We start from the raw sequence: 24,335 nt of genomic DNA on the forward strand, positions 1-24,335 counted from the left end.
AAAAAAAAAAAAAAAACAGAAAAGGCAAATCCATAGAGACAGAAGTCAGATTAGTGACTTGTAGTGGCTGGCCAGTGGTATGAATTGCAGTGTAATGGGTTCTGCATTTCCATTTGGGGTGATGGAAAAGTTCTGGAACTAGGGGTCTCAATCTCACAACCCTGAGATCATGATCTGAGCCTAAATCAAAAGCCAGTTGCTTAACTGACTGAGCCTCCCAGGCGTCCGAGCACTTATGTCTTTAAAAAAAAAAAAAAACTGGGCAGCATTGAATTGTATACTTCACTAAGGCAAGGGCTCTAAATTCTGTTGAAAGGAACTAGAGATGTGGAACCAGAGATGTGGAAGTAATCACCAAGCCACAAAAACACAAGATTGGGGTTTGTTTGGGGGTTAATTTATCTCACTCTGTTAAAAAAAAAATCTAACTTCATACTTTCTTATCATTGTAAGGATTTTTTTTTTTTTAGATTGGTTATTCTTGGTTTAATTCATTCTAAAAACAAATCTTAAGCAATAATATTGGTATAATTAATTGATTTTAGATGATAAGCATAAAACTGTGAAAAAAACAAGTTCTATCCCTCAAAACATTGTCTACTTTGTGGTCAAAGATCTTATACTCTTAGAGAAACCTCAAACAACAGTTGGTAATCTGTTACTATGAAAAATGTAAGACCTACAAGAAAGGGTTTTATTTGAAAGGCTTGAGATTATTTTGTTGGGAAAAAAGGATATATTCAGGCAGACATGAGTTTGAATCCCAGTTCAGCTATTTACTAACTGGTTGATCTCAGACAAGTATCTTACTCCTCTGGGCCTCTGTTAAATAACGTAAAAACAATACCAGATTTGCTTATAGTTTGTGTAAGAATCAAGTGTCCCATGGCTCTATGGCCAGTGCAAAGGTAGAGTTAAAAAGGGAACAGCAGGAGCACCTGGGTGGCTCAGTGGTTAAAGCCTCTGCCTTAGCTCAGGTCATGATCTCAGGGTCCTGGGATCGAGTCCCACATCGGGCTCTCTGCTCAGCTGGGAGCCTGCCTCCTCCTCCTGTCTCTCTCTGCCTGCCTCTCTGCCTGCCTCTCTGCCTACTTGTGATCTGTCTGTCAAATAAATTAAAAAAAGGGGGGGGGGAACTGCAACTTTTATTTTGCTGCATCATTGATATAACATTTATTAGTAATGTTATTAGTAATATTGAAGTTTCTTCTCATGTTAGATGTAGAACCCTCGTTTTGTAAATGCATCAGCCAACCTCAAGAGATGTGAAATAACTTACTCCTAGTTTCCTGGCTAGGGAGACAGAGAACTGATATTAAAAAGTCATTAGGAGGGGTGCCTGCGTGGCTCAGTTGGTTAATCATCTGCCTTCAGCTCAGGTCATGACCCCACCATCCTGGAATGAGTCCTGCATCAGGCTCCTTGCTCGGCGGGGATCCTGCTTCTCCCTCTGCCTGCCCTTCTCTCTGCTTGTGCTCTCTCTCATTCTCTCTCTGGCAAATAAATAAAATCTTAAAAAAAAAAAAAGTCGTTAGGAAATTGTTATTTCTGGTAGGATCTGGCCAGTTTTGCTGCTGCCTAAAACCCCGTGGCCTCGTTTTCCTCTGTAGCCAGGGTGAAGCAACAGTGAGTGAATTTATTCTCTCTTTTCAGATGCCTATGCAAGAGGAGCTGGACCTTCCACGTCAAATGCATGTACACTGTCAGCCATCAGCACAATCATGATTTCCCTCACAGCTAGGTCCAGTTTATGACAAAAGTTATCTAAAGGACTTGCTGTTTATAATATAAGCAACATTTAGCTAGTTGTTTTGAAGACACCCAGTACTAAGTAATATTGTTGTTCAAGTACATCTTATTACTGGAAAAAAATGTTTTTTGCTTCTTTAGGAATGGCATTATACAGTACTTCCTCAAAGCAAATCTAGCTTTGTCTGAAGTTTCTTTGGAAACTCTGCAATGCACTGAAGACATCTGTAATATGATGTTACCAAAGCAGTTTACATATGTCCTTATATGCATATTTTTTATTATATATTTAGTGTTTTATAGAATTTTTTAAAGTTAACATGAAATGTAGATATTGATTTTTTTCCTCTGCTGTAAAATGCTATGGGCAACACAATCATACAATTATTATTTGAGAATATTTCCTTTAGAGAAAGAGTTTGAAACTCACCTTGGTAAATAAATTACAAACGACTTGTACAGTTTTACAAGGATTCAGTGGCAGAAGAGCTGAAGATTTGGTCTGTAACTCAAGGCTACTGTATGTAAATGACTCTTTGGATGGTTAATGCCTTGAATCAAGTCCTTTCGACATGTACAATATATTTTCCCACCCTGTTGTGAATTTTGTTGTTCAGCGCAACTCGAGATGGTTTCAGGAATGGCTGTAAATTCAAAACCTAAACTAACTGCCCAAGAGGTACCTTGTGCAATATTCCCATCCCTGAATTTAGCATTGTACAGTAAGACTTTCTTTTCACTCAACTAAGTTAGCATTGTCTTTATAGTAGCATTATCTTAGACATTAAATTTGACGTTACATATGCAGTAGTAACATAGGCCAAAAGTGACTGTAGTCAACCGAGTCTTTCAGAGGATAAAAGATAATTTTACTATCTTTAAATGTATCTGTCTTGAATGTACATTTTTTATAAAGGTAATTCTCTGTTGATGGAGTCATAATTTCTTTATATATGTGTATGTCTTTAATAATAGGAGTCCTTCTTTTGAATCAAAATCATATATGGAATTTGGCAAATTTCTCCTATTTCAGCAAATAGTCACCACAAAGAATATTTTCATGACATGATAAAAGATCTTTAGTATAACCGTATGTTATCTTGATGATTATCCTGTTTTGCAGTAGGTAGCTTAGTTGCTTTGTAAGCTTTACCTTCTAAGTCTTAAAATCACACATTGGAAAATGACAATATCAGAAAAAAAACATATTCTTTTGAAAAGAACTATTTGTTATAATGGGAGAGGTTTTGTAAGCTGACACTTGTGGAACAGTGCATATAAAAGGCAATGAAATTTTCTATAAAAATTTTCACATGTAAACACTCTGCCACCTTTTCTTCTTTCTCAGAGAGCTCAAATTTGCCTGCAATTTGTCATTTTTGCTTACAAATAATATAAGTTAACTTTTCAACCTTCTAGCTGTATTTATCCAGTAAAGTCATAATCAGGATTCCACTTGTGTAAAAACTAGGGCGGTAACCAGAAAAAATATTGTCAGTATTTCAAGCTGTGTTCCTCTCTTAGTTTGATATGGTTACTTCTATGTTAAAATAAAACAGAACTTAAAATCACACTCACAAAAAAATCAACAAAACAATAAAATGAATGAAAAAAAATGACACCCCAGGTAGTTCCCAGCCCCAGTGTAAATGATATTTACCAGTGATCTAGCATATGTAATCTTTTTTTAAAGGTATTGTTAATAAATATTCTGTCATTTGTAAAGATACTTGTCTTTTGGGAGCATTTTTCCTGCCTGCCTGTCAGGGAATTTGTTAGTTCACCCTTGTCCTTGTTATAATTTGAGACGATAGAGGGACTCAAAAGTCTCTGGCCATGATCCAAAGCTAGATGACCCAGAGCTATTCCTTTGCAATTGACAGCCCTGAAGACACCATTTCAAATCCTCTTTGGAAGCACAGAGGGTCAAAATCCACAAATAAATATCCTGAAGCTCAAACTTTAATAGTTCCTCTTGATTAGCTAAGTCTTTTGTATGTTTAACTTAGGGATATCTGTTATTTTAAGGTATCCTCCACCCAATTGCTAGAAGGATAAAATCTAAACTTGATCATTTAAGACCATTCTTAATCTAATAATGTAACTTTGTATCCAGCCACACTGAGCCCTCACTGGCCCCTAAACACTGCTTGCTTTTGGTCTCACCTCTGTGCCTTTTGATCGTACAGCTAACCTTCCGGACATGCCCTCCCCACTCTTCCTTCTCACCCAGTTCCCAACTGTCCTAGGGTAGCCCAGCCCCAGCTGTCTGTGAAGTCTTCCCACCCATTAGCCCTTCAGGATGTCCTTCCTCTGAATTAGCCACAAGCCCTGTCAATACCACTCATTTAGTAATTAATCAGGTACTACTTTTGGAAATCTCTTGTACTGTTATCTTGCATTTTAACGTAACTCCTGTATTGTTACTTAATTTTCCTTGTACTATGCCTTGTCTTCCCAACTAGATTGTAAGCTCCTCGAGGGCAGGGACTTTGGTCTTATCTTCCATGTACTCTCCATAGTGCCTAGCACAGTGCCTTGCAATAAATAATCATTGATTAATTCATCGAAGGGGTCTTTGACGTAGCATTTTGCATCAGTTGCCTGCCTGTGTGCCACAGTGACCCAACCAGAGAAAAATGTGTCACTGCTTTTGTTAGGTGGTGGAAAGCATTAGAAGGCCTGGCTTCAAACTTTATGCTTTGAAAAAGTCCTTTGTATCTCTCTCCTTCATCATCTGATAAATGAGGACCTGGATTAGCGAAGTCGAACTGAGCTGAAGGCATTTTTGGAAAGGGCATGGTAGGCACCTTCACTCACACCTGTCTGATTTGTTGGCTTCCAAGGTGGTTACAATTTGAATCACTGGTTGCAAGCAAGAGAAAACAAAATTGAGTTAAATTGAGCAAACAAAAAGGAATAAAACAGATTAGGTCACACGAGCTAAGGAAACGCTGAATGGCCAAGCGTTGGTGAGAATAAGAACCAGGCTACTCTAAGAATCCAGACTGCAGGAACTTCAGAAACTCTATTCCAAGTGCTCTTCTGGAAATTATTTGGCTTTTGTTTATTATTTTGATGCTAATCTGCTCCCTATCCTTGATCATGCCAAACCTGCACTCATAGCTTGTTAAAGAAAAAGTGAGATGACGTTTCCATGAGATGGGATAATAAATGCTAGGAAGATCTAAGCAACACACTTTGTATGCTTAGGTATCCCAGGGGACTTCCCTGGGCCCTGCTCCCAAATACTGCACTCCCATGGAATATGTTCCTACCTGGGACTGTGACTCTGAAGCAGGAGCACTAGGAAGGGGCCTATGTGCTTTGGTCATTTAACTCTTTCAACTGCTTACCCTTACCTTCTTTGTGTGTGTGTAATCCACCTGATCCACCTGTGATTTAACTGTTTAAAAGGAAATTCTATTTCACCAGATAATTGGATTCTCTCAGTGTTCCTGCAGAGCTCAAAAACACCCTATGTACAAAACAGCATCTTTGCATGGAGGTAGAAGACATGAATGATAAATTTCATTTCTCAGGTGAGCTCAGAATTCTTCCAGCCTGTGAAATTGGAGCTGCCATAGCTTTTTATCTGAAGATAAAATTACGGAGTTATTCCTACCATCAGATTTTTGGTTATTTATATCCAGAAAGCAATGTTCCATCCTGATTAACCTTTTCCCAGTCTCTCCCACCACCCTTACCTTTCTGCAAAATATGCTCAAAGAACGTTGAATGTTGAATGATAGATCATAAAAAGTACATAAATAGCACATAATTAGCTACTAAAATGACGTGTAAATTTTAAGATAATTTGATGTATGTAATCACCATCAGGTGATTTCTATATGCTGTATTGGATTATCCATGCCTCTGTTCTCCTCCATTAACACAGATAATCCAGAATTGACGGTATTTTCCTGTTGTAAACAATTAAAACAATTCTCTGGCCAACCACAGTGAGGAGCAAGCCTTTTACAATGAAAGACATGTAGTCCATTTCTAGGCACACCCAAAATTACTCCATCAAAAATGAAAGACATTGGACCTTACCAGGCCACTTAGTACAGTGGATTCTGGAATCTGACCACCTGGAATGCATTCTGACCATTGGTACTTGTTATATAGGATTAAGTTTATAAAGTTCTAAATGCACAGCTCTCTAAACATTAGCAACAATTTTATAGATCACTTACTGTTCTTCCTCTCAAGCGACTGAGATAGTCACAGAAACCAGACAAAGAATGTCGATGCTTCCCATAGCCAAAATGAGTTGAACTCAACACATATGTCCATTATCCCCTTTTATGTAAATATTTTCATGTCTTAATATAAATATGTAGTTATTTAAATAACAAAGTTAATAAAATAAAAATATTTAATAATATTAATACTTATGAAAGGAGTTAGGCAGTAGGGTCCTCACTCAGATGCCAGCTTTTCCACAAAGTCTTCAGTTTCTCCATCTCATTTGTTTGACTTCCAGGGCACCTCATCAGTGGCCACACATGTCTATCATCCCATTATCTATTATTTATTTATATGAGGGAGAGAGCATGCATGAGCAAGGGAGCATAGGCAGGGAGAGCAGCAGTGGGAGAGGGAGAAGCAGACTTCCCACTGCGCAGGGAGCCCAATGCCTGGCTCTATCCCAAAACCTTGAGATCAAGACCAGAGCTGAAGGCAGCCGTTTAATCAACCGAGCCACACAGGCTCTGGCATTTAAATCACTGTGTTCGTGTCGTCTTCCCAGTACACAGAGAGCATCTTAAGTTTAGAACCTGCTTGTGATTCTTAACTGTACTTCTCAAGCACCAGGCCCATATCCTTCCCCCATTGCTGACACGAACAAAGCTAGAAGGGGAAGAGTGTTTGGCACCACATGGCGTGATTTGCTCAGCCCTTGCCATCCTGGCAGGAGTTAGTTAAAATCCTAAGATGTATGTATCTCCTGGTAGAGTTTGTGCTGTTCGTAACAAGTGGTAAGAATATGTAGCAAAAGGCCTGGGTACAGCTACTGGGACTCTCACATTAAGATATCCCAGCCTTGGGGCACCTGGATGTCTTAGTGGGTTAAAGCCTCTGCCTTCGGCTCAGGTCATGATCCCAGGATCCTGGGATCGAGCCCCGCATCGGGCTCTCTGCTTGGCTGGGAGCCTGCTTCCTCCTCTCTCTCTGCCTGCTTCTCTGCCTACTTGTGATCTCTGTCAAATAAATAAATAAAATCTTTAAAAAAAAAAAAAGATATCCCAGCCGTATAGACTCCAGACCTTCAGATCTCTTATATGGTTGATTTTTTTTTTTTAATACTATCTCTTGGTGTGGTCTTTATTACTAGAGCCCTGCTAATCTACAACTGACCATAACTGTTGGTGATAAAGGACAGAGGATGAGTTTGTTTAAACTGTGAGCTCTCTTGAGTATTGCAATTTACACTTGAGTCGAGGGATTGAAACATTTAAACTGCATGGGTCACAGCATGAGGGGAAAAGGCTTCCTTTTGGACTGGCATATGGTAATCACACCCTGCCAGGGTGAAGTCACCTGCCTTGGAGTCCCACGGTGTGTGTGGGGGGTGGGGGGTGAGACCAAGGGACCAGTACTGGCACTTTGCCACAATACAGAAAAATGTGATGAGAATACTAGCTGACCATCGATCACACTTCTGGTATGTGCCTATCTCTATGCAAGTGAACCTACTGTGGAGTCACTATTCATTATTCATATTTGACACATGGGGAGCCAACACCAAGAAGTATAGTGGTATGACCCAGGTCACAAAGCTGATAAGGGAAACCAGTAATTGAGGTGCTGGTAGATTGACTCCGGTCAAGTCCAGTCCAAAACATTAGATAGATATCTAGGTAGGTAGGTAGGAACATAGACAGAATGATATTCGTTGCCACACAGCAAGAAGAAGAAATAAGGTGGTGAGCTTCCCAGAAAGTTGTATATGAGTTGTTAAAAAGTGACCAGGGGTTTAAGTAAGCCAAGATCCCAGGTATAGGAATCTTGCAGGGAAACCTCATATAGCTCAGGTGTGGTGATTTCTCTGCTCCAAAGCAGTCCCGCTTGGCTATTATTTTTTTACTGCAAATGGTGCTTTTTGCTTGTTTGTTGTACTGGACCTCAAACATTCTCAGAGCTATTTTTCAAATGGGCTATCCTGCAAGATCTGAGTTGCCAGATAAAATACAGAAATCCAAGTGAAACTTGGATTTCAGATTTTTAAAAAATCAATAATTTTATAGTGTATGTCCCATGCAAAATTTATCTGAAATCCAAATTTAACTGGGCTTCATCTATTTTTATTTGCTAAGCCTGGCAACCTCATGCAGGGAGGATTCATCCTCACTGATGTATTTAGTTTCTGATGCAAAATTCCAGGATCTTGCTGAAGTGTTATCACATCTCCAAAGGTTCATGGTTCTGAGGTGTTGAGGGGGATTTCAGAAATGTTTTGAAGGGTTATAAAAATGGGCTTGTTGCCCAGAACATAACTATAACAGAAATAGTTGGAAAAAAATTATGAGGTTGATGTAACATTTATCACTCTTCAGAACCAAATATCTGAGACGAAATAACTGAGAGGTTGAATTGGCCCAGTCATTCCTCTTTTGTTTGTCAACAATTAAAATGTAGACTGCTTTCTATGTGTTGAGCACTGTGCTGGGCACTGGAAAACCACAGAAATCTGATTAAGGCTTCCCTCTTCAGGGTTCACTGGAGGTGACAGAAACACACGCTTATTTGCAAATGGTGTAAAACGTGTGAACAGATAAACATATGAACAGAATTCTGGACCCTTGTTTCTTGCAAAACCAACTTGTAACAAGGTTAAGTTCAGTCAAACACAACACATTTTTTCACCACCACCTCCCTCCATAGAATGATTTTCTTTTTTTAAGATTTATTTAATTGAGAGAGAGAGAGTGACAGGGAGGGGCAGAGGGAGAGAGAGAGACTCTCAAGCAGTCTCTGCTGAACGCAGAGCCTAACAGGCTTGATCTCACAACCCTGAGATCAGGAACTGAGCCGAGCCAAGAGCTGGATGCTCAACCCAGGGCAGCATTGAGGTGCCCCCCATAGTAAAAAGATTTTTATTGATTAAACATATTTCCCAAATTGGTTGCTTTGCTTTAAAGAGAGAAAGAAAGAAACAGCACACTCAAATGTAACATTTTGGATCCATTAAGCTATGTACAGATAAATATTGGCCCGAAGTCCAAACATGGCTCATTGCCTGGTTTTTGTAAATAAAGATTTATTGGAACACAGCCACTCTCATTTATATACTGTCTGAGGGGGCTTTTATGCTATAATGGCAGAACTGAGTGGTTGCAGCAGAGGACAGATGGCTCTCAAGCTGAAGATATTTTCTATCCAGCTCTTTAAGAAGAAACTTACTGACTTTTGAACTCTGACCCCAGTACTTTACTGTTGACTTCTTTCCCACCAATTCCCCACGCCCCTTCTCAGGTTTACGTCTTCTTTCATTTCATCACCTGAGAGGGACAGAGCTTTGCTTTTCGTTTTAATAAATGAAACTAACCTCATAACACACCTTCGTGGTGAAAAGAGTCCACTACAACTTTAAGATAACGCACGTGGGACACGTGGTCTAATTTTGCTCCACCTGCCACTCATTTGTCCCGAGCCAGTAGGTAGTGTCAGCTCCTGGGAGTTCGGCTGGAGCTGGGTGGAGCCCACGTGACGACCGGCTGGGGAGGTAGAGAGAGCCTTTTCGGAACGAGAGCCACACGAACTGTGAGTTCTTGTTACTTCATGTTTTGAGCTTTGGTGATGGTGTGCTCTCTGGCTGTCACTGCCCAGCTTTAATAAATGAGTCTACCCGGTCCCGGTGGAGCTCCTTTCCTTCTAGCTAAAATTGAATATACATCGTTTTCTGTGCTGGTACATTTTTTAAGAAATTCACTTTTTCATTGTCTAGCTAAATTCAGCCAGTTCCAGTTCGGTGGTTAAGTACACAGGCGGGACATTGTTCTTGACCTCAGCGTGTCTTCACTTTAAATGAGACCCCCAAATTTTAAATAGTGTAGTAAGTGATATGATAGGATCAAACGGAAGTTACCTGGGGAACACGGTTTTCCTGGTGGCAAAGGAGTGAGATGTAGAAGATAACTGTCAACTGATGACAAGTTAAGATTGAGAAGGCTTTGTCCACAGGAGAAAGCTTGCACTGAAGCATGGAGGGTTGAGAGAGCGCGGCGTTCATTACGGAGGGGCGCTCCTTGGGGATGTGGCCGGGGAGCCACTGAGGACCGGTGTGCCGGGGGGCTTAGCGTAGACAGGAGCTTTAACTTGAAGGAATAGACTTATCTGAGGGCCTTGGAAGGGGATGGTGGAGGCAGATGTGCCTTTTATGTAGGTCCTTCCAAAAAAGACAATACTGGAGGCCAGGATTTTAGTTGAGTTGTGATGGTCCTAGCTGAGAGATGATAAGGACGATGTTGGGGACAAAGATGAGAATATGGGGGCAGGGAATAAGAAAGGTACTCCTGTCCGGTTTGTGAACTTGGACAACTCACCGTCCTCTGTGTGAAACAGTTCTCGTTCTGAAGTGAATTTACATTCCCATGTATTACCTAAAACAGAGGGCTACTGGCCAAAAGATAAGATTGTCTTTTGGTTCAATATAATATTCTTTGAAAAATGGCTTTCAAAAAAGTTTGTATTCTGGAACTTGATTTGTAGGGTGTGGAAGCAGGACTGGCTACACTGTGGTCATTGTCACAAAGATCCTTGGGCTAACACCAAGTCCTGTTCTAATTAGGTTTTTCACCTTGTCTCGTGCCACCAAAGACTGTTTTCGGTTCTCTGTTCTCGCTTCTAGACACCTACTCTTTCTTTAACAAATTAGCACCTAAGGTTTATTAATTCCACCAACAGATGGTCCTGACACATACAAGTCTCACCATGAAAACGTTTGGATTTTTAATCAGGATGTTCTTTGCCCATGTGGAATTCTTGCCCAGCCTGCATAAATAGCTTGAGGCCTTGAGGCATTTCAATAAGGCTCAGATGGCTGTGCTGTTGGCACACTGAACTTCCCCCTCCAGTCTCCCCAGCACTTTCCCTATGCTGCACTCAGAGATTTCCAACTTCCAAGAAAGATAATGGAATAAGATCCTTATTGGAAAGGATGTTTTCGAGAAGTACTGTTTGTTCTGAGCTTTCGACTGAAGGCTCTTTGGGAGACAGTTTGCCCTCTCTCTTGTTCTAGTGGGTGATGGAAAGAGGTGGGTGCCAATGTCTAATCGACCTGTTGACGAGGGCATTTATTGGTAAGAGAATGTTCACATTCTGATTTGTCATGGAGAGGCTAGTGAAAACTGGACAGACTGCTTAAAACATGCCACATCCAAAGCCTAACTCCTTCTGGACAGCATTTATACATTACCACTTAGCCACATCATCAGCAAAAAAAGGACTAGGGAACACTAGCCAGATGGTCGGGCACACATGTGTGTCCTGGTTATTTCCAATCATGTTCTCATTAGACACTCGTCTTCCTTTCTGTGATATTATTACAGGCCTTGGTGATCTCTGCAAAATATCACTCAGTTCCAACTACAGGCAAGGATCTGTGCCAGGGTTGAAAGAGGGCTTAAAGGGTCCGGTGGTCCTAGTCCCTGCAGATAAAAAGATGCATTTCACATGATCCCCATCCTCCTGGAGCACACACTTTGGGGGGGCCATCCAAACTGTGAATGGTATGTCCTACAGTGCAATTGCAATAGCTCCAAGAGAGGGGCCGAAGCCCAGAATGAAAACCCAGAGGCAGGATCAACCAAACTGTTTTTGAAGGCTTCACAGAGAAGGAGACATGGAATTTGGATTTCCGAAACATGGGTAGGAGCTGAGCAGTGAGGAAGAGGAAGGTCATAATGCACTGGGGAGACCTCTTGATCTACAATGTGTTCCTCCTGAAACACACAGACTAAGATCCAGGTGCTGGTACTGGTTCAGTACCTAGGTGAAGGCTGGCTGCTGGGGTTGAGGGAAGTATCTCTGAATCACACCCACAAAAGAGGACTCAGCCAAATTAGGGGCAGCTTCCTTTTTCTCTTCCAGCCTCCTAGCAGAGGCAGTGGCCATAACCTTAGGTTTCCACGTTCTGGTTTTGAAAGATCTCAGACAGGAAACAATCAGCCCTAAAAGGGGACAGTCTGGGGCAGGACCTTTCACCCAGGGCTGCTGTTCATGAAGTGTGACTGGGAAACAAACATCAGCATCACCTGGGAACTTACTAGAAATGGGGACTCTCAGACCTCACCCCAGATCTACTCAATCTGAAACCGAGGTTGGGGCCCAACAACCTGTTTTAATGATACCTCCAGGTGATTAATGCACTGGCAAGTTTCAGAATGTCTAAGAATATTCACTAAAGATCAGGTTCTTGAACGCATTCACAGAGATTCTAGATCAGTCAGATAATCATTTTGCCAGTGATTGCAGCACCCTGATGGGCCATGCCATCTTGGTCTTATCTCTAAGCAGGCTTCAGCTTTTTCCCAGCAGTCTTTTCTACAGTACTGGGCTTACTCGAGCCTGGTACGCAACCCTTCATTGTGCACTTTTTTCAGTGATTGCACCTGTAAAATGGGGCGGAGATCCAAAGGATGTGGGCTTCTCAGGATTAGAGATGATGTGTGTGAAGTACCTGGTGTAGTTCCTAACCCTTGGCATCTTAGCTCAGGCTGCTATGACAAAGAACCATACTCCAGGTGACTTATAAACAACAGAGATTTATTTCTTATTTCTGGAGTCTGGTGTTCCCAGTTCAAGGTGTCAGCATGGCAGGGTTCTCAGAAAAGCCCTCATACTGGTTGCAGAATGCCAACTTCTCCTATCTTTACACAGAGGAAATAAAACTCCCTAGGGTCCCTTTAAAAGAACACTAATTTCCTTCATGAAGTTTCCACCCTCATGATCTAATCACTGCTCAAAGACCACCACCCCCCTCCTCCTAATATCATCACCTTGGGGTGTAGAGTTTCAACATGAATTGGAGGGGGAAGGGCACAAACATTCAGTCCCTAATACTTGGAAACAGGCAATAAAAACATATAGAGTAAGCTGCCATACCGGGGGTTTGGAACACTGTGACCTCCTTTCTTGTCCTAAGCTTCCTACTCCAGGGCCAGGTTCCATCAGCACTGTTGGAGTCCTCTCAATTACTAACTGTTCCTCCTACCTCTTCTCTGCCCTTGACACACTTGTATGCACTTGGTTCTATCTGTAGCCCACTGCCCATCATGAAGGCCCCCAGTCTACATGCAGACTCCTATATGAAGATGTCGAGAGGATGCCTAGATCGGGATGTTTGAAGGGATGCTTGTAGGATGGACCCAGAGCTCCTTGACTAGCACCCAACAAGCTGCTCTCTATGTGCAAGCAAACATCTCTCCAGAAAGTTCTTTCTTGATTGAGCAATCCCTTTCCCAACCCAATTCTACCTAATGGCTTTCTCAGTATATTCCCGAAAATCAAGGCTGCCTTCAAGACTATAATCCCAAATAAAATCCTATTCTCTGCTTTGGAATGGAGTGATATATTAGCTCTTCAGGTTGAGTTTGCCTCAAATCGTGCTTCTTAAGTCATAAATAGCCCTCCACCCCCCCACACATGACTTGAAAGAAAAAGTATTCTAGAACTCGGGAGTGGGGGGAAGCACCATGGCTCCCACTTGTTCTAGGAAAGACAGCCTTGAATCTAAGCTCATAATTAACTCCAGGCTGGGCAGAATGCTTTCTCGCTGATATTTCAGTTGAGTATTACCATTGGCAGCCTCAGCTATAAAGCGGGCCCCACCAGTTGACATCAGCCTTAAAAACTGTCTCTTGCACAAAAGTTTGAGGTAAGTAACGTAAAGCACGGAGATTGGCAGGTGAGACGTTGGTACCCTGCAGCATAGGAAGAAAAGACATGGCAGAATGGTCAGATTGATCAACCACCCTGAGAAGCAACGAGTTTTTGAGGAGGAATCCATGCTTTTAAGAGATTCGTCTGAGTGTATTGCCTCGCAGCCAAACTGAGTGTTCAGTAAATGTGGAGCTCTTCTTAGCCAAGAAACAACAGTTCCTGTTCTTCTTATCGCTGAGGCATGTGAGTGTGAGTTCATTTTTGAGAATGTTACAGTGCCAATCAAAACACAGAATCTTCCAGGGTCTCAAGTCCAGACTCTTCCACGTAACTTATGACTTCAATTTCTGTTTCACTGGAAACAGTTTTCTGTAAAACAAAACATCCTCCCTTAGATGTCTTGTAGTACCCTCTTTGTTCTCTTGAATTTCTTCACAATTATTTCCTTAAGTGTATTTTCCTTATAAAAATAGTAAATGTTCACTAAGAAAATATGGAAAATAAGAAGAAAACAAAAATCTATCCACCACCCTGTCTCCCAAACACAGCTCATTGTTTTCTCTCCAGCCCTGTTTTCTAGGTACAAAGTTACCTTTACAATTAAATGAAGCAAATGGATAGTCAGCTTCATAAATTGCTTTCTGTGTGACATCGTGTAATATTTCAAAATATATATTCTTGGGCTACATCATTGAATAGTTCTACCACTTTTCATTCATAGTTTATTGTAGTTTCCCCTTAAATTTGGATATGTATTTGTCTAAGTTGGGCCATTATAATGTTATTAATGAGAAACTCTGTGACAGAAATAACCTACAAGAGATATTTCTCTACTTTGTTTACTCATTCAGCACATTTTAAAAAAGATTTTATTTATTTGAGAGCGTGCATTGTGCATTCACACACACACACACACACACACACACACACACAAAATCATGGGGAGGGGGTCAGGGAGAGGGAGCAGGGAGCCCAACTCAGGCTTAATCCCAGGACCCCAAGATCATGACCTGAGCCTAAGGCAGATGCTTAACCAACAGAGCCACCCAGGCGCCCCTCATTTACCACATTTTTTAATACCTATAATACCTGTTGTACCTTAGACACTGCCTTGCATTGAGTATGCAGTGACAAACAGAGCAGATGTGCTCTCTGCCTTAGGTACTAGAATTTGATGGTTTATACTTCATTTTGGAAGGAACCCTCTCTGGTTACCATTGTAGAAATAAGGAACAGCTGGAAACTGGTTTGTAACAAATCTAAAACACAGGATACATTTTTTTGTTTTAAACAAAAAGCTGCCTTCTTTGTAATTGATAAAGGTCAACTTCTGGCCTTCCATCTTCCCTCCCACCTCTCCCTGCTCCCTTGAACGTTACAAAACAATCTCTGACTTGGGTCTGAACAAGCAAAAACTTGCTTAATGAGAGCTCAGGGATGGCAGATATCCTCCAAATCCCAGAACTCTGGGTACCCACACCAAGTTCAGAGACTCGGGTTGTAACTGAAAGCAGAAAGCTTCCTTTCCCGCTCACTAAAGGCTTCCTAGTGGGATGCAAAATCATCACTGCTGATAGCACTAATTGTACCCCCCCCAACCTTGTAGCAGAGGCCCCGAGGGTGAGTCTGAAGGGCTTCACCTTCAAAGCTACAGGCTGGGGCACTGCTACATAGGGCCCAGGTTGTGGTCACCTCTGAACTTGCTCGCATATTCTCCTAAGTAGAGCATTTAGGCCATAGGGGGACAACATTATGGGGCAATACTTCATTTTCTGAGTTCTACTTGCTATCTCTGTTGGTCTCTGTCTCTCATGTCTTTTTTTTTTTTTTTTTTTTTTTTGACATGAAATGCAACAACGTGAGAAGAAAGTAAATTGTCTAAGAGGAGTCTAGCAATGTTGAGCTCTGACATTAATCCTTTGCTTATTTTGAAACCAACTTGTCTACCCCAAGTTGTTATTTTGCACACATGACTTGATTTTAATTAACAACAAACCACAAGCTTATACAATAAGCTCTTAAGCCAGTTTCTTTCACCAGCTTCAGAACATTAAAGAAAATCTTTGGGGGCTCTATAGGGAAATTAGATACCAGCATTAAGATGTCCCATTAAGAGACAAGACAAATGACTTCCGTGGGCTGCTAAAATCAGATGTAGTTTATCAGGGATGAGTATGCTGGAGCAAGGAGGGATTGACAGCACAAATTCAGATGAAACCAAAACAAAGTTTCACACTGGGGTCCGTTCTTCCAGAAAAGCTATGGGTTAACAAAAGCAAAGCCCCTATTCCCTGATAAAGGCGAACTCAGGATGGAAGTAAGGACAGAGTGGTTCTTCTGTCTGACTCAGTTATTTGCCTGACTAGGTTTGTAACTACTGTGGTCTATAATTATTCCAAACACCCAAATCAAAAACTCTAAAGGTCACAGCTTACTAAAATGATCCATTTCAGGCAGAGTTTGACCCTTACCTGCCCTACAACCACCAATTTATTCATCCCTTCACGAAGCACTTCGTTAGAAAACTGAATTTGTTAAGAAAATAGCTTGACCTACATGAGGGATCTGCAAACTGTAGCCTGTGTATAGAATCTGGCTTATTGCCTGTTTTTGTAAATAAAGTTTTATTGGCCAGAGCCAATCCCCTTCATTTGCATACTGTCTGTGGCTACTTTCACACCACAATGGCAGCATTGAAGAGTTGAGGGAATCCGTTTGGTTGTTAGGTATTTACAATCTGGCTCTTTATAGAGAAAGTTTGCTGACCCCTAATCTAAATAACCACTTAATTTAAGGACAGATTTGACAAAGTGTATAATAACTGTACACTGAAAATCATAAAACATTGCTGACAGAAAATAAAGAAAATCTAATGGTCGATACATGATGCTATGTCATGTTTACAGATTGGGAGACTCATTTTTAAGATGTCACTTCTTTCCACATTAACCTACAGTACAACACAATCCTAATCAAGATCCCAGCAGCTTTTTTGGTAGAAATTAATAAAGTTGCTCTAAAATTTATATGGGAATGCAAAACAAAATACCTAGAATGACCAGAAAAACTTTGGAAAAAAATCATGTTTGGGGGTGCCTGGGTGGCTCAGTCGGTTGAGCTTCCAACTCTTGGTGTTGGCTCAGGTCCCGATCTCAGGACCATGGGACTGAGCCCCACTTAGGGCTACACGCACAGCATGGAGTCTGCTTGAGATTCTCTCTCTCGCTCTCCCTTTGCCTCTCCCACTCATGTGCTCTCTCTTTCTCAAATAAATCTTTTTTCTAAAGATTTTATTTATTTATTTGATAGAGCACAAGCCAGGCAGAGCAGCAGACAGAAGGAGAAGCAGACTCTCCACAAGCAAAGAGCCCAATACGGGGCTCAATCCCAGGACTCTGGGATCATGACATGAACCAAAGATGGACACTTAACTGACTAAGCCACCCAGGAGCCCCTTAAATAAATAGATCTTTTTTTTTAAAAAAAATCCTGTTTGGAAGCCTTACACTAACCTGATCTCTAGGTTTGCACTAAAGCTATAGTAATCAAGACTGCTTTGGTATAATGATAGACAAATAGATCAATGAAAGCAAGTAGATAGTCCAGAAATAGACCCACACATATATAGATAACTGATCTTCAGCAAAGATGCCAACACAACTCAATGGGAAAAGGATGATTTTTTTTTTCCCCAATAAAATGATGCTAAAACACTTGGGCAGCCATGAGTAGGTGAGCATTCAGTTAAGCCTAAGTGCTCTGAATGGCAAATAGGGCCTCAGGAAATGCATATTTGGGGAAGTCATTTGCCTTCTCTGTTTTTTGTTGTTGTTTGTTTGTTTTTTTACTAAGGAACTAGGAAAAGTTACTCTGAAAAATGTTACTGATTAGGGTATCCATGTGCAGAAACATCAGAGCTAAACAGAACATTGGACCATCTCATCTATGGCCCTTGACTATACAGAAAAAGAAGTCAGGGCTCATGGGGTTGAAGGAATTGCCCAAGCTCAGTTAAGAGACGGCTGATAGAAAAAATTCCAGTCTGACTGGTGAGGACACTTATAGCTGAGTAGGACCTTTCCAATTCTCCAAGACAGTAGTGAACCTATGTAACATAATATTGAGCCAAAGAGCAGAACGACTAGAGCAACATCAAGTCACTGGCCCCCCTGGATAGACACTCTGCCCTGGAATATGCAAAACCAATAACCTGATGACTAATCCCTGGAGACCCAACCCCGAGCAGATAGGACCCATCATGAGAGCCTTCAACATTACCTCAGGGCTGACGATTACAAGGAAATCTTTAAGACTATTTTTCGGTGCCGGAACCGGTGGAAACAGCCTGGCCCATAAGTGACCTCTGAAAACAGAGCAAAGCAGAAAATTAGGTGAGCAAAGCAGCCTTTCTTGTGTTTCAGTATCTGCTCTACAAATTGACCTACTGAATCTCAGGACCTGCTGTTCTATAAATTTAAAAACTTTATTGACCAAGAGTTACAAATATATTTATCTATATTGTAATATTAGTTGGGCTATGATGTGGCTTCTGAATCATCCAAGAAAGATATGATGGTAACCACTTCACGTTGGTGCATGTTTTCAGGCCTAATTTCTGAAAATGGGTGATTTGTAAGCCCTTGGTGCCCCACCACTCTCTGTGATGCCGGCTCTAGCCCCCTCACTCAACCGTGCTGGCTCACAGAGTTGCCTTTGGTGTTCCTCTGCTTTGAACTGCCACCCTCCAACCCACAGAATATAACATTTATAATAATGAAGCTCTTTCAAACCTAAGTAACTTTCTAAATTATGAAAGGGCTGAGACAGAACATGTTCTTAAGCCTCCTAAATGGCTCTTTGCCTTACTTAGAGCCAAAGTGGGTGAGGAGTTCTTATGGGGCATTTGCAGGCTCATGGATTGTTCACCAGATCTGCATGACCTTTCTACAGTCTGTATTTGACCAAAGGACAGTCAGCCACTCAGGGACCAGGTGAACAAAGGGTGAAGGTAGGAGTCAACACCTCCTAATTGGAGATCATACCGTGGGCACTGGGGTGACTTCAGTCTCCAGGGGGCTGCCTTCCTTTACCCAAGCTATAAAAGGAGTCTGCTAGTGGCTCAACTAAGAACACCAAACACTGAGAAGGCAGTAAAGGAATCAAAAGAACATGAAAGTAAAAAGCTTCACAGAAATGAATACACTGTCATCAAATTCAAGAAGGGTGTGTAATGGCTGAGGGCCCCTGCTATGCTCTGTCTGGTTTCCATAAATCACCTAAAGATGTTTCTCACTTTTTAATTTGGTCCCTGCTCATCTTGGAAAGGCTGTCCAAAAGACAGCAAAGTGCTGTAATTCCAACTGCTAACAAGCACCCTAGCGGATGCATGGCAGAAGTGTAAAAATTCAATACTCAGACCTCATTGGAAACATTGAAATAAAAAAATACCTACATTTTACAGATGAGAGTGAAAATTAACAGGATGAAGCAGATGGTTGCCACAAGCACGATGAGAAACCATTCTGTGAAGGGCTTCTGATCATCATTTCCTGATGGAAGAAGAAAGAAATCAGAGCTACAATCAGCTACAGATATGCGAAATTACTTGAGGCAGCCATCAGAAAGCTTGGATTTGAGTTGCTGATGCTGGGTGAGGCTGGGCAAGTAGCTTAGCCTTCCTGAGCCTGGGATTTTTCGTGAGGGTGAAATGAAGCCTCTTTTAATATTAAATCATGATTTAGGCAGTCCACAGGTATTTATAGACTGCACTTGATGTAGTAATGCCTCCTGAATCTTGGACCTTATCAGCTTTGGATGAGTAGTAAGGTTTTTAGATGGAAAAGCTGTAAAAGGTCAGCCCTCTTAGTAATCTAATTGCATTATAATAAAAATAATATACAAGGTTGGAAACTTAACTTTTAGAGAAAGTAAATGATGGAATAATACTCAGAGTTAACCCTAATGCATCAGACTCTGCTAAAAGTACTTTGCAATCTTAATTATGTTCAACACCTCTTAACGATTATTCCCATTTCACAGATAGGAAAGTAAAAACAAATTGCCATTGAGAAAGTATAAATATGTTGCATACTATCTCACTCTCCAGTTAAATTTGCTTCTTATCTGCATTCAAGGACAGATTCTTCTACTAGTTTTCATGATATCTTTGGGGTGTGTGATGATTTTTTAAGATACTGGAAATGCTTTCAGGAAAAGGCCCAGGTCCTTAACCACATGGTTGTTAAAGAGGCAATGCACTTGTTAAACTGCCTGATTCACTTCCAGAGAATAAGGCAAATCCTGCATTATCTCCCTGGATGCAAGTTTGCTTTCTGTGGGAGAGGCCACTCACTAATTCATTCCTTTATTCACCCGTTTCACAAATATTTATCAGACTCCCACACTATGTTTGGCCCTGCAGAGGTTGCTGGGAGCTGGATTAAAGCACACATGTGAGCTTTCTCTGTGTGCTATTTAGATCCATCAAAAAGGAAAGGCTCTAAGCAAATAATAACACAGGTAATGACTTAATGCCAGCTGTGCTAAGTGCGTGGGGGAAGTTCAAGCCACACCACACCAGAGGAAATGGACCCCAAACTTCAGTTTGCCATTAATTGTTTCGTTTATAAAATGAAATCGAGTAAGTGGAACTTTCAAGTCCTTATAAATACCCTAAGTCTTCCCAAAGCTCCGACATAACTTCAAACTCAGAACATTCAACATATCAAGAGGGAGAGATGTCTGGAGGATTTGATGCTAGTGAGTAGTCAACTTTGCCTTGATCTCTTGCTGTTTTGCCTCCTGAGAACTCTTATTCGGGGTTTATCTTCTACTTCCCCAAAGCTTTAATCTCTCCTCCTTCATCTCTTCCCTTCTGCTTTCAAATATTCATAGAGTCCTTTATCTTGAATAAGCCATTACTTTGCCATCTCTCCCAACTATCATCAAATACCTTCCTATTTTATTTCCTAGCCTAATTTCTTGAATAAGGGATTCAGGCTGCTTCATTTCCCACCCCAGAAACTGCTTTTTTATTTGTTGATGGCTGTCTCCTAGTCAAATTCAAAGGACATCTAGTTTCTTTTTCCAACTATTTTACCTGGCCTCCTTCCTAATTTCAGACATGATGGTTGCGCCCACCTTGATACCAAGTCATTGGCTCTTTAGCCCAATATTCCCCTTCCTCGGTGGCATTTCTGTCTTCTCTTTTTAATTTCAGCGGACCCTCTCAGCTCAGCTCGGGACCCTTGGGTCTCTTGCACTGGAAAGTGTGTTGAACACAGCTGCATCTTTTAATTCCGTGTGTTCTTCTCCCAGGTCCTTAGTCCTGGCCCAGCCCTAACACCAAGGTTCCACTTCTAGATAGGAAATTTCCCATAGGTGAAACCCACTTAGATATTTCTCCAAGCGGACAACGTTGAAAACTAAACATCTGCTCTCCTTCACATCAGAACGCCTTCTCTCACTGACTTCCCCATGATGGTCTCCATATTGGGATCCTTGGCAGTCTCTGATTCTTCCTATTCTCTACAGCCCTGCCTTCCTCCACTGACTCAGTTAACGTCATCACATCATACACACTCATAAAAGAGAGGCCTGCCTTGGTCTCATGGGTGAATCCTTGCCTAGTGTGGAAATCTGGGGTCTCTTCTCTGCTTGCAGTGGAAGTCACCATTCTGGGCCTCTGTTCCCTCATCTATAAAAACAAGCAAGTTGAAATACACAGTCTTTAAGATTTGTGCCAAGTCAGCACCTTTTCTAATACCACCGACTCCATCCAGGTCACTGTCATTTCCTACGTACTTACCTTTAACAAAGTTGATCTTAGGTAGTTGTTTGTATGGCTGAAGTGTTGTAAATTGTCATAAAGTATAAAAAAATAGAAACAATAATCGGACATAACTAATGGCTTATTTTCTGTACTTATTTTTTTACTGAGTGTTCATGAGTACCAGACACTATGCAAGGTGCTTATCATGCATTTTATCATAATTCTCACAACAGCATGTCGAGGTGGGCACCATGGTCACTTGGCAGATGGAGAAACTGGAGCAGAGAAGGGCCGACTCTGTCCACTTGAGGACACAGCTCGCAGGGGGAGTTGGGATCCCAGCCTGGGATCGGCTGAGTGGTGATGCTCTTAACCGTGATGGAGGGAACCCATTCCACGGCCCATCATCCCCAAACTGAGGACACACGGCCCAGGCAGGAGCTCCACTTAAGACATCCTAAGCATTTCTCTATCATTGAACATGCCCCTGAGAGTCCTCTTCCTAGCTGGGTACCAGGGAAGCGTTGTTTCACTGTTGGGTCCCCACTATTGGACATAGCAAAGTTGGCACACTGTGTTTCCACAGGAGGGGCTGGCTGCGGTGTAAACCAGCAGTCTCCCTGATATTCTCAGGCTGCAGTTGGGACTGAATCCCTTTATTAAAAACCTACAACCACAGTATCTTTTTTAAGTTTTAGGTTTTGTTTTTTTAGAGAGAAAGAGCATGTGTGGGAGCAGAGGAGGAGGGGGAGAGGGAGAGAGAGAATTGCCAGTGGATTCTACACCCAGCATAGAGCCTGATATGGGGCTCGATCTCAGAACCCAGAGGTCATGACCTGAGCTGAAATAGAGAGTCAGATGCTTAACTGACTGAGCCACCCAGATGCCCCAAGTTTTAGGTATTTATATCAATTATTTTACAAAGAGGCATTAGTCATACTTTGTAAAAAAAAAAAAAAAAAAATTTGATAAAAACCAGATACTCAAGGAGGCAAAACTTTTATTTTCCCAAATGCCACAGATACTGAAACGTTTTAGGAGTAATACTCAGTTGTCTGGGTTGTGACTGAGCATCCCGTGAAGCCTCGTTTTTATTGCACTGGCTCATAGCCAATGGAAAGAGCACCTGGGATGAACTAATACTGTCAAATGCCATCTAGCTTTATTTCTCAGTCTGATGTCCTGAATAAGGGATTTTCCTGCTTCATTTCCCCATTTCTGAAACCCACCATTCCATGCTCTTAACCATTATTCATGTATGTTAGTAAGTTCATTCAGAAACTCCAGACTCCATTTCCACATATGGAATATAAATTTAGCAAGGGGTATGTCAGCAGAAAAAAATTATCTGGTTTGTAAGTAGTTTTAACAGGTAAAGTTTGAGTCCCACAGAAAGAAAGAGCTGTGTTGTAAATATTATCAGGGTCACACACTTGGTCCCATTTGTGTCTCAAATTGTGAAATACCTCATCGTCAGATGCATCGTGCGCTGATAATAGTACCGTTCACTTCTGACCATGATTACAAAAATCTTTTCAGTTAAACCACTCTCCACCTATTCACTTCGGCACTCACTTTGATAAAGTTTTCCACTGAATTAGCAAAAATACAGAGACAACTGATTTTATTTCATTCAATCAAAAAAAGTTATTGATGCATGTAAGTTGCTATGTGGGAAGCAAAGTCGTGGTTGCTGCCTGGAGGGAGTTGACAAAGGAGTCGTTTCTCCTGGCCTGGCTTCTGCAGTGTTCCTGATGCTCTTTAGAAAGATTCCCCTTGGGGCGCCTGGGTGGCTCAGTGGGTTAAAGCCTCTGCCTTTGGCTCAGGTCATGATCCCAGGGTCCTGGGATCAAGCCCCGCATCGGGCTTTCTGCTCTGTGGAGAGTGTGCTTCCTCCTCTCTCTCTATCTGCCTCTCTGCCTACTTGTGATTTCTCTCTGTCAAATAGATAAATAAAATGTTTGGAAAAAAAAAAAAAAAGAAAGAAAGAAAGATTCCCCTACCACCAAGTAAGAACAGAGCTCACCCCCAGAGAACAGAGCCAAGGTCAGTGTTATGGTGAAGGAAACATAAACAGGCAGGTAAAATTAGTACAAGGAAAAGCTTTCACATACTCACTGCCGAAAGGAAATTACTTATGGATTATCTACTGTTTAATTTTTAATGCAAAAGTCTCGAGTCCGTTACATAAATGAGTGAATTAAAGTTAGCATCAACTCTGATTTTACTGAAGGTAGAAAAAATGGGAACAGGTCCCAAGGGTAGTACATAGTCCTTTGGGTCAAAGTGATAAAAATTTCACTACTGAAAGGTTGGGAGATCCCTGAATATATCATTAATTTGAATTTTGGGGTCTCTGGCCTTAGAGATTTTCTTAAGAAAAAGGATTTCCAGATAACTTGAATCTTTTCTCTGACTCAAGGAGAATGCCTTTCCTACCCTAAAACGGAAGCCACAGATGTTTCTTTTCAAGAAATTGATGGGCCCTGCTATTTAGTTATGCAGAGATGTTTTAGAAAGAGGAAGTCACACCATCCGTCCTTCTAAGGAGAGAAGCCCTCCAGACCCTCCACCTCATTCCTGGATGCTCTTCTGACATTGTCAACTTACAGCGTTTGGGAACTCAGCTGTCTGGTTTCTGATGACCTTCATTACCATTTTTGACATCTCGCCATTTTACCTTGAGAACAAGCCAGCTGCTGAAAATTCTGTTCTGTGACATGGCAGTGTGAGGGGTGGGGGTAGGATGCTGCATGGAGAGGGGGAGGGAATGTGATGGTGGCAACCAGGGAGAGAAGATAAACCTAGGCACCAGACCAACTTAATCCCTTCACCTGCATCTGGCTATTTCTGGAACTTCGTCAGATCGCTTCCCTCCTCATGCTGTGGCCCTTCTTGGTGCAGAAGTCTGTCATCTATGCATTTA

At 41.5% G+C, this 24,335-nt stretch overlaps 2 protein-coding genes across 2 annotated transcripts in view; one reads left to right on the forward strand and one right to left on the reverse strand.

The window, feature by feature from the left end:
* LOC111144035 (contactin 4) overlaps window positions 1-4,320 on the forward strand; it is a 704,266-nt gene extending 699,946 nt beyond the window's left edge. The window contains exon 23 of the mRNA XM_022498106.1: window positions 1,654-4,320. Coding sequence (XP_022353814.1) covers window positions 1,654-1,754 — 101 coding nt within the window. The 3' untranslated portion in view covers window positions 1,755-4,320. The remainder of the gene's footprint in view (window positions 1-1,653) is intronic.
* Window positions 4,321-13,920: 9,600 nt separating this feature from the next.
* LOC111144290 (interleukin 5 receptor subunit alpha) overlaps window positions 13,921-24,335 on the reverse strand; it is a 29,629-nt gene continuing 19,214 nt past the window's right edge. Inside the window, exons 8-10 of the mRNA XM_022498530.1 lie at window positions 19,091-19,187; window positions 17,917-18,001; window positions 13,921-14,007 (exon numbers count right to left, since the gene is read on the reverse strand). Coding sequence (XP_022354238.1) covers window positions 13,921-14,007; window positions 17,917-18,001; window positions 19,091-19,187 — 269 coding nt within the window. The remainder of the gene's footprint in view (window positions 14,008-17,916; window positions 18,002-19,090; window positions 19,188-24,335) is intronic.

Source organism: Enhydra lutris, unplaced genomic scaffold, assembly GCF_002288905.1.
Source record: "Enhydra lutris kenyoni isolate GAN:26980312 unplaced genomic scaffold, ASM228890v2 scaffoldscaffold10, whole genome shotgun sequence".
Lineage (NCBI taxonomy): Eukaryota > Metazoa > Chordata > Mammalia > Carnivora > Mustelidae > Enhydra > Enhydra lutris.